This window comes from Euprymna scolopes, chromosome 32 (assembly GCF_053919585.1).
Source record: "Euprymna scolopes isolate OS-2025 chromosome 32, ASM5391958v1, whole genome shotgun sequence".
NCBI classification, from domain to species: Eukaryota; Metazoa; Mollusca; class Cephalopoda; order Sepiida; family Sepiolidae; genus Euprymna; species Euprymna scolopes.
Window position 1 is genome coordinate 19030001 of NC_136513.1, and position 13514 is coordinate 19043514.

The following is a 13514-nucleotide window of genomic DNA, read 5'->3' on the forward strand; positions in this document are numbered from 1 at the left end:
AACATTTAAAAACAATACATATGCCGCTCCCCATATGGTGGGTACTAAATTGGCCAAAGGGAAAAGTATTCCCAACTCGCATTTAGGTAAAAATACACTTTCGTATAAATAATTGAATTCATTCAAAAAGTATCACTAACAAAAACAAATAAACAACATCTCTATATACATCACAAATAAATGACAAAAGTCTATATTTTTAATTTCAAGATGTTATTCATCTTACTGTTTGTTTCTTTAAGTATGTTGACATGCACAATTCCTGACAGTACCTGTTTCGTAGCACAATATTATTCATGTAACTATTATGTCAATCATGGAATTCATTTCGCCTTTAACTCATCAGAAGAAAAAAACCACTTATCAATATCAGGAAAAATATAGGCATATGGGCATGATTACAAAATCCGAAAATTGGAAGAGGAGTTGCAATTATTTTTTTCATTTTGTTACGCCATCTTTGAATTTTCAATAAAGTCACCCATTTTAAATTCCTGTATTAATAAATTGTATTCATTTTGTTATACCTTAAAATAAAAATATTTTATTTAATATTTCATTAATTTATTATTTCTAATTAGTATATATTTATTTACTTAGATAATATTGATAACTATCAAAACTATTATGTATGTATTTATATTTATTTTATACGAAACTAATTACGTAATTTTTTATACAAAACTAATTACCACAATCTATTGATTTGTTTACGAATTCTGTTTAAAATGGGGAATAAATTTAAAATAATATAATAAAATGAAATTTATGGTTATGCAAAATATTGGTCTAATCATCAGAGGTTATTATCATAAACAAAAATATTTAGCGCTGCCACTACAGGTGCGTTCTCTACCAAAGTAGCTGTGGAGAGATAGGTAAGAAACGTTTAATATTAAACGACTTGAATAAATGAATTGAATTTGGGCATGCACAGAAAGAAATAAAAATATGTCAGCAAGTTGAAATGAACATTTTGCATTTCAACTTATTTTCTGTTAATTTCAATGTTTGAGTTTATCGGTTAAATATTTACACATAGTAAGGCAGACAGGCATACACACATATATGTACTATTTTATTTATATAGATAATATACATTTTACAGATATTTATATATTTATATAAATATTAAATTAAATATATATATATTAAATATTAGTTATTTATATAGATAATATACAGTTTACAGAGTGAAGGTTGCTGTCATTTAAATTTTGCCAATGAGGGTTAAATCTTATAAAAAGACTGTACATATCATAAAATAATTAAAAAGGACATTTAAGAACAAACCAAACAGGTCGAAGGTCATGATATGACACAACGTTTTTGCTAATCACTAATAGTAAAAACATCACATCTCCAAAAATCCATTTAAACATCATTTCAGCAAATTAAATATTTATTCAACAAGGATTTAAGTAGTAAAACAAAAAACAAGCTTTTATAACTACAGATTGTCCAAATAACCTATAGATCAGGGTTTCCCAAACTTCAGGACACCATGGAGCCCCTGAGCAGGGCAAAGATTTTTCATCAACAAGATAATTTCGAAAATAAATATGAAAAACACTAATTTCAAATTTTAATTTATACGTGTTCATTTGTTATTCTTGTTCGTGATTTTACTATCTTTTCGTGCTTACAACCATTTTTTCTTTTGTTTTTGATTAATCAAATATTCTTTTTATTTACCTGAAACTATTTGCACCTGTAGTCATGTATCATATCTTTTTTTTCCCCAGTAAAAAAGGATGAATAATTAAATGTCTGCAGCCATTTAATTTTTCCATATAAAGCATTTGATCCTCTTTAACAAAGGGTTTCTGGAGCCCGTCAGTCCCAGAACTCTGTGGAGACCATTTTGGGAAACCCTGCTATAGATTTTCTCCATCTCTCTTGAGCACTAACCAAGTCTAATATTAAACAAGCTGTGACAATATGGGTGTAGACATATAAAATAAGTATACTTTGAATCAAATCACATTTATCAGCATATCTCTCTGGATTAAGATATTAATCCAACATCAGGTAGAAAACTTATTGTTATATTTCTGTTGTGTACAAAAAAAAAATGACAACTCACTGGTGTATGAAAATATAACAATATATCTTTATTGTTGGTGACGGTTATAGATGGTTGGTTGTTACGAGGGAGATGCATGCACAAGAATTTTATGGGTTGATTCTTTTGGGACTCAAATCGTCAACCAATAATGATATCCTTTTTAGTTGTTATTATATAGGGTGTCAAAAAAGTCACTGAAGGATTTTGAATTTAAATAGATTCTTTATTTTTCATGATATATTTCTGTAATTTTAACACAATCTGACTAAGACATTGGAAAAAAATTTTGTTTTAAAAATACAAAATTCAAACAATCTTTATTTATAAAAAAAAAATATTGTCTTTTAAATGTTGCCCATTTTCAGCTTCGCGTACTTTCCGAAACATTATTTATGACAAATTGCAGAATCTCTGGATTGTGATTTAACTCCCTTGTTTCGTTCCTGATGTTTTCCTTCAATTCTTGCAGGGTTTGAGGTTTATTTCGAATTATGTTGTGACTTGGGCTATCTCTTACATGAAAATGCCGTCGATAAGCTCTTTGAGTCAAAATAATTCACTCCTGATTTTGGTAAAACAATTTCACAACTTGCGTACGTTTGTTCAATGCTGTATTCATCTATAATTAATTTTCAAACTATTATCTGTAAAATATCTGAAATAGAGAAAAAAATAACCATTAATGGTGAAATGACATAGATTTTCAACCCTTCAGTGACTTTTTGGACACCCTGTAGAATCAAATGAATACCTTGTATAATTATTTGTGATCATCAGAAATGCCTCTTTGAACCGTATTGTCACATACTTTGATTTTAAATAAATGTTATATAAAGTATAATTGTTTTTACTTTGATAAATTTTATTGACGGTCCCTATTTATTTTATATAAAAGTATAATTGCCTTTATTTTGCAAATTATCTTATTGATCGTCCCTATTTATAAAATTAGAACATTCTACAAAGTAAAAGAAATGTATGACTTTTTATGAATAAATGCTTGTAGGATAATAATTATCTCAAAATGTTAAAAAAAAAAAAAATATTCAATTCAAAGAGATTACCATTCTTTAATCATAAGTCAATGTTATATAAAATTAAAATTACTTTAATTTTAAAAATTCTTATTTTTATAAATTTTATTAACTGTCCCTGCTTATAAAATAAGAGCCTTCTGTAAATTAAAAAAAAATTATGATTTTTATAAACAAATGCTTGTAGGTTAATAATGATCTTTAAATGTTAAAAATAAGATTTTTAACTCACAAATATTTAATGTAATTTTAAATAAATGTTATATAAAATTAAAAATAGTTTTATTTTGCAAATTTTTATTTTTATAAATTCTGTTGGCCGTCCCTATTTATAAATATATTTATATTATAAAATGAAATCTTTTTTTAATTATTAATCCCAATTTGTGAGATCAGGTTCTTCTGTAAATTAAAAAAATGTTTGATTTTTTTTTTTGAGTGAATAAATGGTTGTAAGTAAATAATTATCTTTACATGTTAAAAAAAATTGAGCTAAAAATATTTAATGTAGGTTAATTTTAAATTAATGTTATATAAAATTAAAAAATATTTTTATTTTGCAAATTCTTATTTTTATACATTTTGTTGACCGTCTCTATTTATAAATATATTTATATTATAAAATGAAATCATTTTTTTAATTATTAATCCCAATTTGTGAAATCAGGTTCTTCTGTAAAATAAAAAAAATTATTAATCCTTGTTTGTAAGATCAGGGCCTTCTTTAAATCATAAAAAAATGTCTGATTTTTTTTTTTTAGTGAATAAATGGTTGCGGGTAAATAATTATCTTTACATGTTAAAAATGATTTTTAGTTCAAAGATAGTTAATGTAATTTAATTTTAAATAAATGTTATATAATATAAAAAATACTTTGCAAATTCTTATTTTTAGAAATTTTATTTTTAGAAATGTATTTATTTTATAAAGTTAAATCATTGTTTAATTATTAATCCTTAATTAATAACTCAGGGCTTTCTGTAAATTTAAAAAAAATGTCTGATTTTTTTTTTTAATGAATAAATGTTGTAGGAAAATAATTATCGTTACATGTTAAAAAAAAAACAACTTACGACATTCCATTTGGAGGTTTAGTTTTTCATGTTATAATGGTTTTATGTTCATCTGTGTTTGCAGATGTTGATCCATCAGAGGCTCAGCCTCAACCTGAGAAAGGTTCTCATGGTATGGTCTTCTCTCTCCCTCTCTCTCTCTCTTTCTCTCTCTCTCTCTCTCTATCTCTCTCTCTCTCTACCTCTATCATCCTCCCTCTTTCACTCTTTCTCTTTATTCATTTCTCTATTATTTTACTCTTTCTCTCTCAAAATATCTGTCTTTCTCTATATCTCCTGTGTCCCTTACCTTATGACTAATCAGGCTGACAGTCGTAGTTTTCTTATCTTTCTATTTTTTTTTACTAAGTCATCAAGCATGATGTTATTTTTTTTAATTATATAATGCTTTTTTAATACAAATAATATTGTAACCTTGTCGTTACATTTTAACTCAGACCCGACGTCGTATATAAAAGTCTTGCAAAGAAACGAAAAAAAAATCGGCTCTAGTTTGTTTGGGGGTTTTTTTCAGTTGAAAAAAAAGATATTTATTACCGGTCGTTTCCACACCAAGCCGTCTGACATGTATTTTCGAAGCCAGAGATAATATGGTCGTATTCTTGCTTTCTTCTCGGGGTCAATTATCAGTTTCTTAATCTGCAGTTATAACCAGCTGTTATATCTTTAATTCGTTCCACTTCTATATGATCGTTCGAAAATTCTTGTTAAAAATTCGGCGGATAAAATGTCCTGTATCTTGTTTAAAAGTTTCTGTCGTGCTGCCACGTGGTTAAAAAAAAACTCTGCCATGTAGACACGTACTTAAAAGTCTCTCTCTCCCTACCGCGTGCTTTTTTTTCTTTCTTTTTACCGTCCACTTCCTCCAATCTTACTGTGACGTCACATCGTGCCATGGCTTGGTCATTTGTATATGTGTAAGTGGCTTCGTTAATATATTAATATTCAGTAATACATTTATCATTGAGTAGTTTCCAAATATAGAAATTGATGGAGAGGAACCAACTGGCATTGTTACAGTATGCTTTATTCTTTTATTGGTTAAAAATGCGAAATATGTTGCAGAAAAAAAAAAAAAGAAGAATCGAAACGAGAAAGGTTTTTGTATCGATTACAACGCATTGTAGTGTCGACAGTCTCTTGATATACAGATGACGTCACCTTCCCAACCCCAGCTGACGGGAGTAAAAAACGAAACATCAGCTCACTCCAACTTCAAGTCTTGCTCTGTTCCTTTTTGTTTTTAGTCTCTGTTGGTCGGTCTTGTAATCCTAAAGATTGTTTATAACACATTCCATAAAACAGCATACATCAAAATACAAACAATAAAGCATTTATACTTTATGTTATCGCCTAAGCCTTGCAATTATCAAAACACTCACAGGCGCATTCCGAATGTGACGTCTACCAACACACGCCTGACTTACATCTCGTTATTATCTAGGTTATAATTTTCATTTACGATTGTTACGTCTTAAAAGATGTAACAGAAATAATAAATTAAATGAGAACACAGAGAGATGGATTTAAATATAATCTTCACTTAAAACACACACAAAAAATTTAATAAAGAAACCCACTACACCCACACATCCAAATATTTTTACTTAAGCCGATGACGAATTCAGTAAACCTAGTGTCAAGGAACTGGATGAGAATATTAGAAAAAGGGGGTCAGGATACATTGAGAAATCGTTCAATTACGGAGGTGTCTGTCTGTTACTATGGTGCAGACTCTACGTGCTAGGGAGTAGGGTATTGATTTTAGACAGTTTTTAGGATGGTGGCTTTTGAAGTGGAGGTATTGTTGAGTGTCTGTTGGTTTGTGGTAGATGTCTGTGATTATGTTGTTGTTTTTTATTGTTACTAGGATGTCTAGGAAAGGTAGTTCTGTGGGGCTTTGTTCTAGTGTGAAGTTTATTTTTGGGTGTAGATTGACAAACATACACAGACTTTACACCCCAGATTCAATAAACAATTCGTGATTGATAGCATCGACATAATCCTCAATAACAACTCCTTCCAATTCAATAAAGACAACTACATCCAAATACTAGGCACAGCAATGGGTACCAAAATGGCACCGACATATGCCACCCTTACACTCGCTTTCCTAGAAGAGACCCTTTATGAAAGGATAGAGCAAAAGTACGGGCACAATATAAAAACACTCTTCATAAAATCTTGGAAAAGATACCTAGAGAACTGCTTTATCCTCTGGAGAACCTCATGGGGGGATATCAAAGAACTCCACACTTTACTACAAAATCTACACCCAAAAATAAACTTCACACTAGAACAAAGCCCCAAAGAACTACCTTTCCTAGACATCCTAGTAACAATAAAAAACAACAACATAATCACAGTTCAATTACCTACATATTAATCAAATCTGAAAAATTTGAAGGTCCTTGGTAGAAGGTCAGGGACAATTGGATTGTCTTTATTGTGAAGCATAGTTTTTTGCGCGTATGATTGAGTTTAAAACTTCTGCCGTATCCACCCTATACGCTATTTAAATCAACACAACACTTTATAAAGGATGTGAAGTATGATCAAATCTGACAACTTGTAGGTCATTGATAGAAGATCATGGAAAATCGGGTTGTTTTTATTGCGAAGCAATGTTTTGTGTATATGAGTTGGATTGCCACACCCACCCTATACTCCAGACGTTGCTCCATCTGAGTACGATCTATTCCAATCAATGCAGCTCTCTGTGAAGAGTCAGCAATTTGACGCGTTAAGTTGAATAAGCTTGTTTGACTTAAAACCAAAGGGTTGGTCTGTTGACTTGCAAAGTCGTTGATGATGTTGGTGGACAGTAATGGTGACATTACTGGCACTATCTCTATATATATAGTGAGAACCGGTGTAATTTCCCTTGTGCATAGAAAGGCCGGTATAACAAATACAAATCACATTTTAAAAAATTAAAAACTGATAGATAAAAAAAAAAAAAAAAAAAAAAAACACCATCATATATATAGTGAGAACCGGTGTAATTTCATTCCGAAGTGTCGTTGTAGTTTTTCTTTTAATAAAATCCAAACCTTTTACATGGCACGCAAATTTTGGACACAAGTGAATATTAGAGCAAAGATACAGATATGTACAAAAGATTATTGTATTTTGACATATTTCTCGAATACTGTTGTGTCGTAACACAATAGTAAAAGAAGAAAATCAAGTTGAGGTTGCTTTAACAAACAAAGTGTATTAACATCACAGGTACAAAAGTAGGAATACGGGTATAACTGACTAGTGCTCAGCTAGGCAGTGGAGTACTGTCGCTCCTTCTAACCGGTGTAGACATTACTGGTACTATATATATATATATATATATATAGTGACAACTGGTGTAATTTCCCTTATGCATACAAAGGCCGGTATAACAAATACAAAGCACATTTAAAAAAATTAAAAACTGATAGATAAAAAAAAAAAAACACCATCATTCTGCGTGAATCCAAAGATTCTGTTGTTGGCATTGGCTTCCCCGATATTTTTCTAATCAGAATTCTTTCTAGAAAGACAGTGGGTCCTTACAGGAGGGACCACTGGAAGGTTGCCAACATCCTACGTGAAAGTGATTTTTGTGAAACGAACTGAATTCGAACTTGGAACACCCAAGTCATCAGTCTGTATCATTAACCACTTGACCACCACCACCACCTCTCAGTGTCGTTAAAAATAATATCAATTCTTGCTCCGAAAACTATAGAGAAATATATGATGAATTTAATATAAGTTTTCTGCACAAAACACTGGAAGAATAACCAACCACCGTTTTTGTAACACGTAAACTAACAATTTGTTCATAACTTTTAATACAAATAACACAAAATAAATTAACCAATTTCTAATCTGATTATTTAAATTATTAAAATTAAACGATTTAACTTTAACTAAAATATATTTCTTATCGCTATAGCAATAGAAAGTTACTTGTCAATGGAATCATAGACTTAGCAAAACTTAGCGTCTATACCTTTAATCCTGAATTAGGTTTTACTGTAAATTGGTTTAATATTACTTGATTATAATCATGTTGGTATCTGGTGCTTTATTTATCGTTACTGATATTATATTGCTAATTTTTATGACTATATATTACTGTGTTAAAGCTATTTCAAGTTGTTTATTATTATTCAAATATTTTTTTGGTATTAACATTTTTATTATTTTAATAATGTATATTGTTATTATTAACTATCTTATTATTATTACTATTCTCATTATAATAATAATAATAATAATTATTATTATTATTATTATTATTATTATTATTATTATTATTATTATCACTATCATCATCATCATTATTATTTCTGTATTTGTTGACATTTATGATTTATTATTTGTTAATATTATATAGTTTATTATTATTATTATTATTATTATTATTATTATCATCATCATCATCATTATTATTTCTGTATTTGTTGACATCTATGATTTATTATTTGTTAATATTATATAGTTTATTATTATTGTTATTAATATTATTATTTTTATTATTAATGTAATATGTGTTACTATAATTAGTAGTGTTATTATTTGTTAACATTATTATTATTATAATTATAATTATTATTATTAATAATCTTATTATTATTATTACTGTAATATATGTTAATATAATTAGTAGTATTACCATTTGTTATTATTATCATTGTTATTATCATTATTAATGTAATATGTGTTACAATAATTAGTAGTACTATCATTTGTTAAAATTAATAATAATAATAATAATAATAATAATAATAATAATAATAATAATAATAATAATAATAATGTGATATGTATTTATATAATTAGTAGCATTATCATTTATTATTTTTGTTGTTATTATTATTATTTTATTGTTATTAATATTTTATTATTATTATTATTATTATTATTATTATTATTATTATTATTATTATATCACACAATGTGATATTGTTGTCACTTTTTAACGTTATTATTGCTACAAATTTAATCTCCAATGTCCAATTTTGTCACAATTATAAACAATCGTGTATTTGTTTACACAGCAATAAAATATACAAACATAAAATATGCAATCTATATTTACAAACATTGACAAATAAAACACAGTAAACAAAATAAACCATTTCTGATATAAATATGTACAAGTACTGCACTGTTTGAAAATACTAATTTTCCAACAACAAAATTATTATTAATTCATTTTTGTTTGTTTGTTTTGTTTTTGGTTTCTTTTTTGTTTTGTTTTTTTTTCTTTTTCATGTTAATAGGGATTTTCTTGTTTTTTATTATTTGTTTTGAAATTTTTGTTTTATTCTTTTATTTCACTGGTTAATATTTGTGTTTTATTAATTGTTATCCCAGTAGATGTAGGTATTATTATTATTATTATTATTATTATTATTATTATTATTATTATTATTATTATTATTATTATTATTATTACTATTATTATTATTATTGTAATTTTTGTGTTATTTGTTTTCATTTTCTTTTTTGTTTCGTTAGCTATAACTACCCGGCGTTACCCGGGATTAATCAGTAATTTAAGTATAATGTTTAATTATACACTTTTCAGAACTATACAGGAAAATAAGTGACGTGGTATTTAATAATTATCTCAATAAAAGTTACATTAAAAAGTAATAAAAAAAATAATAATGTGTAAGTTACATATGTACGAGAAACATACACAGAAACTTGTGAAGTAGTCACATAATGTTATCAATATAGAAAATAGAAGAGAAAAAAATCTAAAGAAAAACATCCCAATAATAACTCAAATAATGTAATAAGGGAGATAAATCATATTTTAAGCTCTAAAGATTTATCTTCCTTGCAGTGTTTGAATCAGTATTTAAAATTGCCGCCATTGTAATAATTTTTGTAACTGGAATGGTTTATTATCTCTCTTTGACAGACTGGTCATTAATGACCAGCCGTGGTACTCTTTAGGAATCTATTATATAAAGGGCAAATTTCTGTTTGTATATCTGACTAAAACTTGAAAAAGATACAATAAACGCACACAAAGTTGGTATTATTTTAATCAGCGTAATACTGGATGTATATAATATTTAAAGTAAAAAAAATCAATATTTGAGGTCAAATGTATATTTATATGATTTAATGTTATCTAGACGTACACACATCTTTTTAACAGCATCATGTAGCCTGTTTTCCAACCACTAATTTAAGGGAAGGAATTTCAGATTTATAAGAAGTATTGTTATTGGTTCTGACTTTTAAAATCCTACAAGATCACGTCATATGTCAGAAAATATGTGTTCTGTATATCTTTATAGATCTGCATTTTGTTTAACATTATTTTGTTTGAAGGAAGAAATTTTTAAGGTTAGTTTGTTTTGTTTTTTCTTTGGTAAATAAAGTCCTTGATGTTGTGCTAAAGTGCCAAAATCTTTCTGGAAGTCAGTAATCTTATGAATTTAATTTTTAATTGTTTGCACATATGGGAGAAATTTCCTACTATATGTGATTAAATAATCAATTGTTAACTATTCAGTACTTTCTCAAAATCGATGGCTTACTATTCTGTACTTTCAACCAATAATATCCGGGACAAAATTCGACACACAGCTATCAAAGCTCATTACTCTAAATTCGACACACTCCTCTAAAATCACCTCTGAAATACAAGTTTTTATACAAACCGGCAGTACCTTATTTGCATACTAGGTAATAAGAAATCTTGTTACAAGATCAACAGTATATAATTAGAAGCAATACCTTCTTTTTTTTTTCACTATGGACACTACATGCTGCACAAATCAGGTTTGTACCAATTTTTAAGGCATTTAATCATACTATATTCTTTAATCTAAAATATGTGTTATCTCACTTGCTGATTTTTACTTTTAAGTGATTATTCACTTTAATAACTACAAGAAACCTTCTCAACCACCGATTGCTATGGCTAATGATACATTGCCTGAATGTACTTCGTTCAAACTCCTAGGCTTAATATTCACAGGCAACATGAATCGGAACAAATACACTGAGGTAATTGCCAAGGCTGCTGCGAAGAACGGCTCTCTCTATCTACCATGCTATAAGGTTATTCACACCTAGGAGTATCCTGTACCTCTACAAAACCGCTATCCTCCTATGTATGGAGTATTATTGCCACATCTGGATTGGTGCATCTGCTACTAATCTCTCGCTCCTAGACAGGGTTCAAAAACGAGTCGCTAGCCTAATAGGTCCTGCACTAGCAAACAAACTCTAACCTCTGTCTGATCGCTGAAATATGGCACCTCTCTGCCTATTTTACAAGTATTTTAATGGAATTTGCTCTGATGAACTTAAAGCTCTTGTACCCCCACGATGTGGATATCCCCTGACAAACCTGACAAGCAGCAAAATCCCACCCCTACACTGTAGAGATCTCTAGATGCCAGACAGTCTTCTACTCAAGTAGTTTCCTCCCTCAAACTGCTAGACTTTGGAATTCCGTTCCGGGCCCCTGCTTTTCCGACTGTACTGAAATGTAAAAGTCCAAGTGTAATCTGAACAGATATCTTGCTGCTCAATTCCCTACATAGTATTCCTGCAAATTTTGCCCCAAATAGTAGCCCCTTACATCCAAGTGTCACTGTGCCTTGTTTAGATTTAAAGTAATAGTAAAAAGAAATATTTCATATTAGCAGTCGTCTGGGCTAGACTAAATAATTTTTTAAATAAATTGTAATAAAGTACTTTATTATATTGCCAATGACATAATATAACAATGACAAATAGAAAATTGGCTAGTCAGAATCAAAGTTTGTTTAGTCAGCTTAAATGGTATTATATAATATTTTTTTTATTATTATTGGAATTCTTTGAGATAAGTAATTTGTATATTTATTTATATTTTTGTGGACTATTATCCTCATCTTCATAGTTGTTGCTTAAGCTTAAATGGTATTTGGTTTGACTGAAAATCCGACAATATAACTTTTTATGTTAGATACAGTTTATGAAAATTATACACATTTATTCATTTTTTTTTTGTTGTTTTTTTCTGAAAATTTTTATTAGAAAAATGTCAATTTCCATTTCTTTTCTACATATAAATATTTTATAGTTTACTAAATTAAGGATTTCTTATTTTTCTTTTCTTTTTTAACTTTTCAATATATTAATTGAATTCTTTTGCGGTTAACAGACGTGATGGAAAGTTTAGCTGAAAGTGTCCCCAATTTGGATGTCATCATCACAGAGATTGACAAACTTGCTGATTCTGGCGGCGACTGTCAAGATTCACCTCATATAATGGAAGTCACTTTGCCTATGTTGTGCAGGTATGTCTTTTTTTTCTTTTTTTTTTTTCTTTTTTTTTTTTTTACTAATATAGAAACACAGCATTGCCCAGAAAAATGAGAAGAGGGGCGATGAGAGGTAATAATTTCAAACTATCTATATTATATTTATCTTTGTCTGTCTCTCTGTCTGTTCATTTCACTTCTTCTGTGAAACTACTGGGTCAATATGGCTAAAATTTTGTATGGAGCTTTATTATGATAAGGTTCAGCGAACTAAGTATTATGGTATCCGTTCAATCCACAGTTAGGGATTAATAGGTATTAATAGGGATTAACAGGTATTAGTATTTAATGCAAAAATGAGCACAAAATTAACAATATTGAACCATCAATTTGGCATAAAGCGCTCATTCTAAGTAAACGGGCTATAATTTTTGTTCGTTTTGAATGGGTTAAAATAACTAATATCATATATTTCCTAATTTATTAGATTGTTTTTATCGACTACTTTACTCCATTTGTTTTTGTTTGTTTTCTTTTCAATTTCCTAAGCTTTTATTTTTAATCCTAATGTAAATGTTCATTTGCTTAAGTCTTTTTTATTGTTCAATTTCTTCATTTAATTTTTTTGTGTGCTTTTTTATACTTTATTTTAATTTCATTTTTATAAATTCCCAAAGATTTTTATTATTGCCGAAGCCTTATCGCCTTCTATATACAGTCCTGGTCAAAATCATAAGCCCACTTAAGAAAGTAAGCGTTTACGGAATATTATCGAATTTTTAATCAAACAAATTGAAACCACTGCTAAAAGGGAAAATATGATGGAAAAAAATGAAATCTGCTTCATTTGAAACCTTAACCCTGATCTAATAATTATTTTTTAAAAAACAAACATTTTCACCTGGTCAAAATAAGACCACTGATAATTTATCTCACAAAAGGCAATTATAAATTACTAAAAAGGGTCTCAGTATTTAGTATAGCCTCCATTATTACGAATTACCTCAAAAATTCTCTTCGGCATGCTTGCTACTAAGTTTTTTATCAGGTGTGAAGGAATTTTATCCCATGTAC

At 28.4% G+C, this 13514-nt stretch overlaps 1 protein-coding gene across 17 annotated transcripts in view; it reads left to right on the forward strand.

Moving 5' to 3' along the window:
- The window catches only part of LOC145256229 (ryanodine receptor-like), a 936895-nt gene that overhangs the window by 709699 nt on the left and 213682 nt on the right, over positions 1 to 13514 (forward strand). For 12 of the 17 annotated variants that reach the window (XM_080114858.1, XM_080114861.1, XM_080114859.1 and 9 more), the window contains 2 exons: positions 4241 to 4288; positions 12341 to 12476. In XM_080114858.1, the coding sequence (XP_079970984.1) occupies positions 4241 to 4288; positions 12341 to 12476 (184 nt within the window). The remainder of the gene's footprint in view (positions 1 to 4240; positions 4289 to 12340; positions 12477 to 13514) is intronic. The other 5 variants (XM_080114872.1, XM_080114871.1, XM_080114864.1 and 2 more) reach the window with 1 other exon arrangement.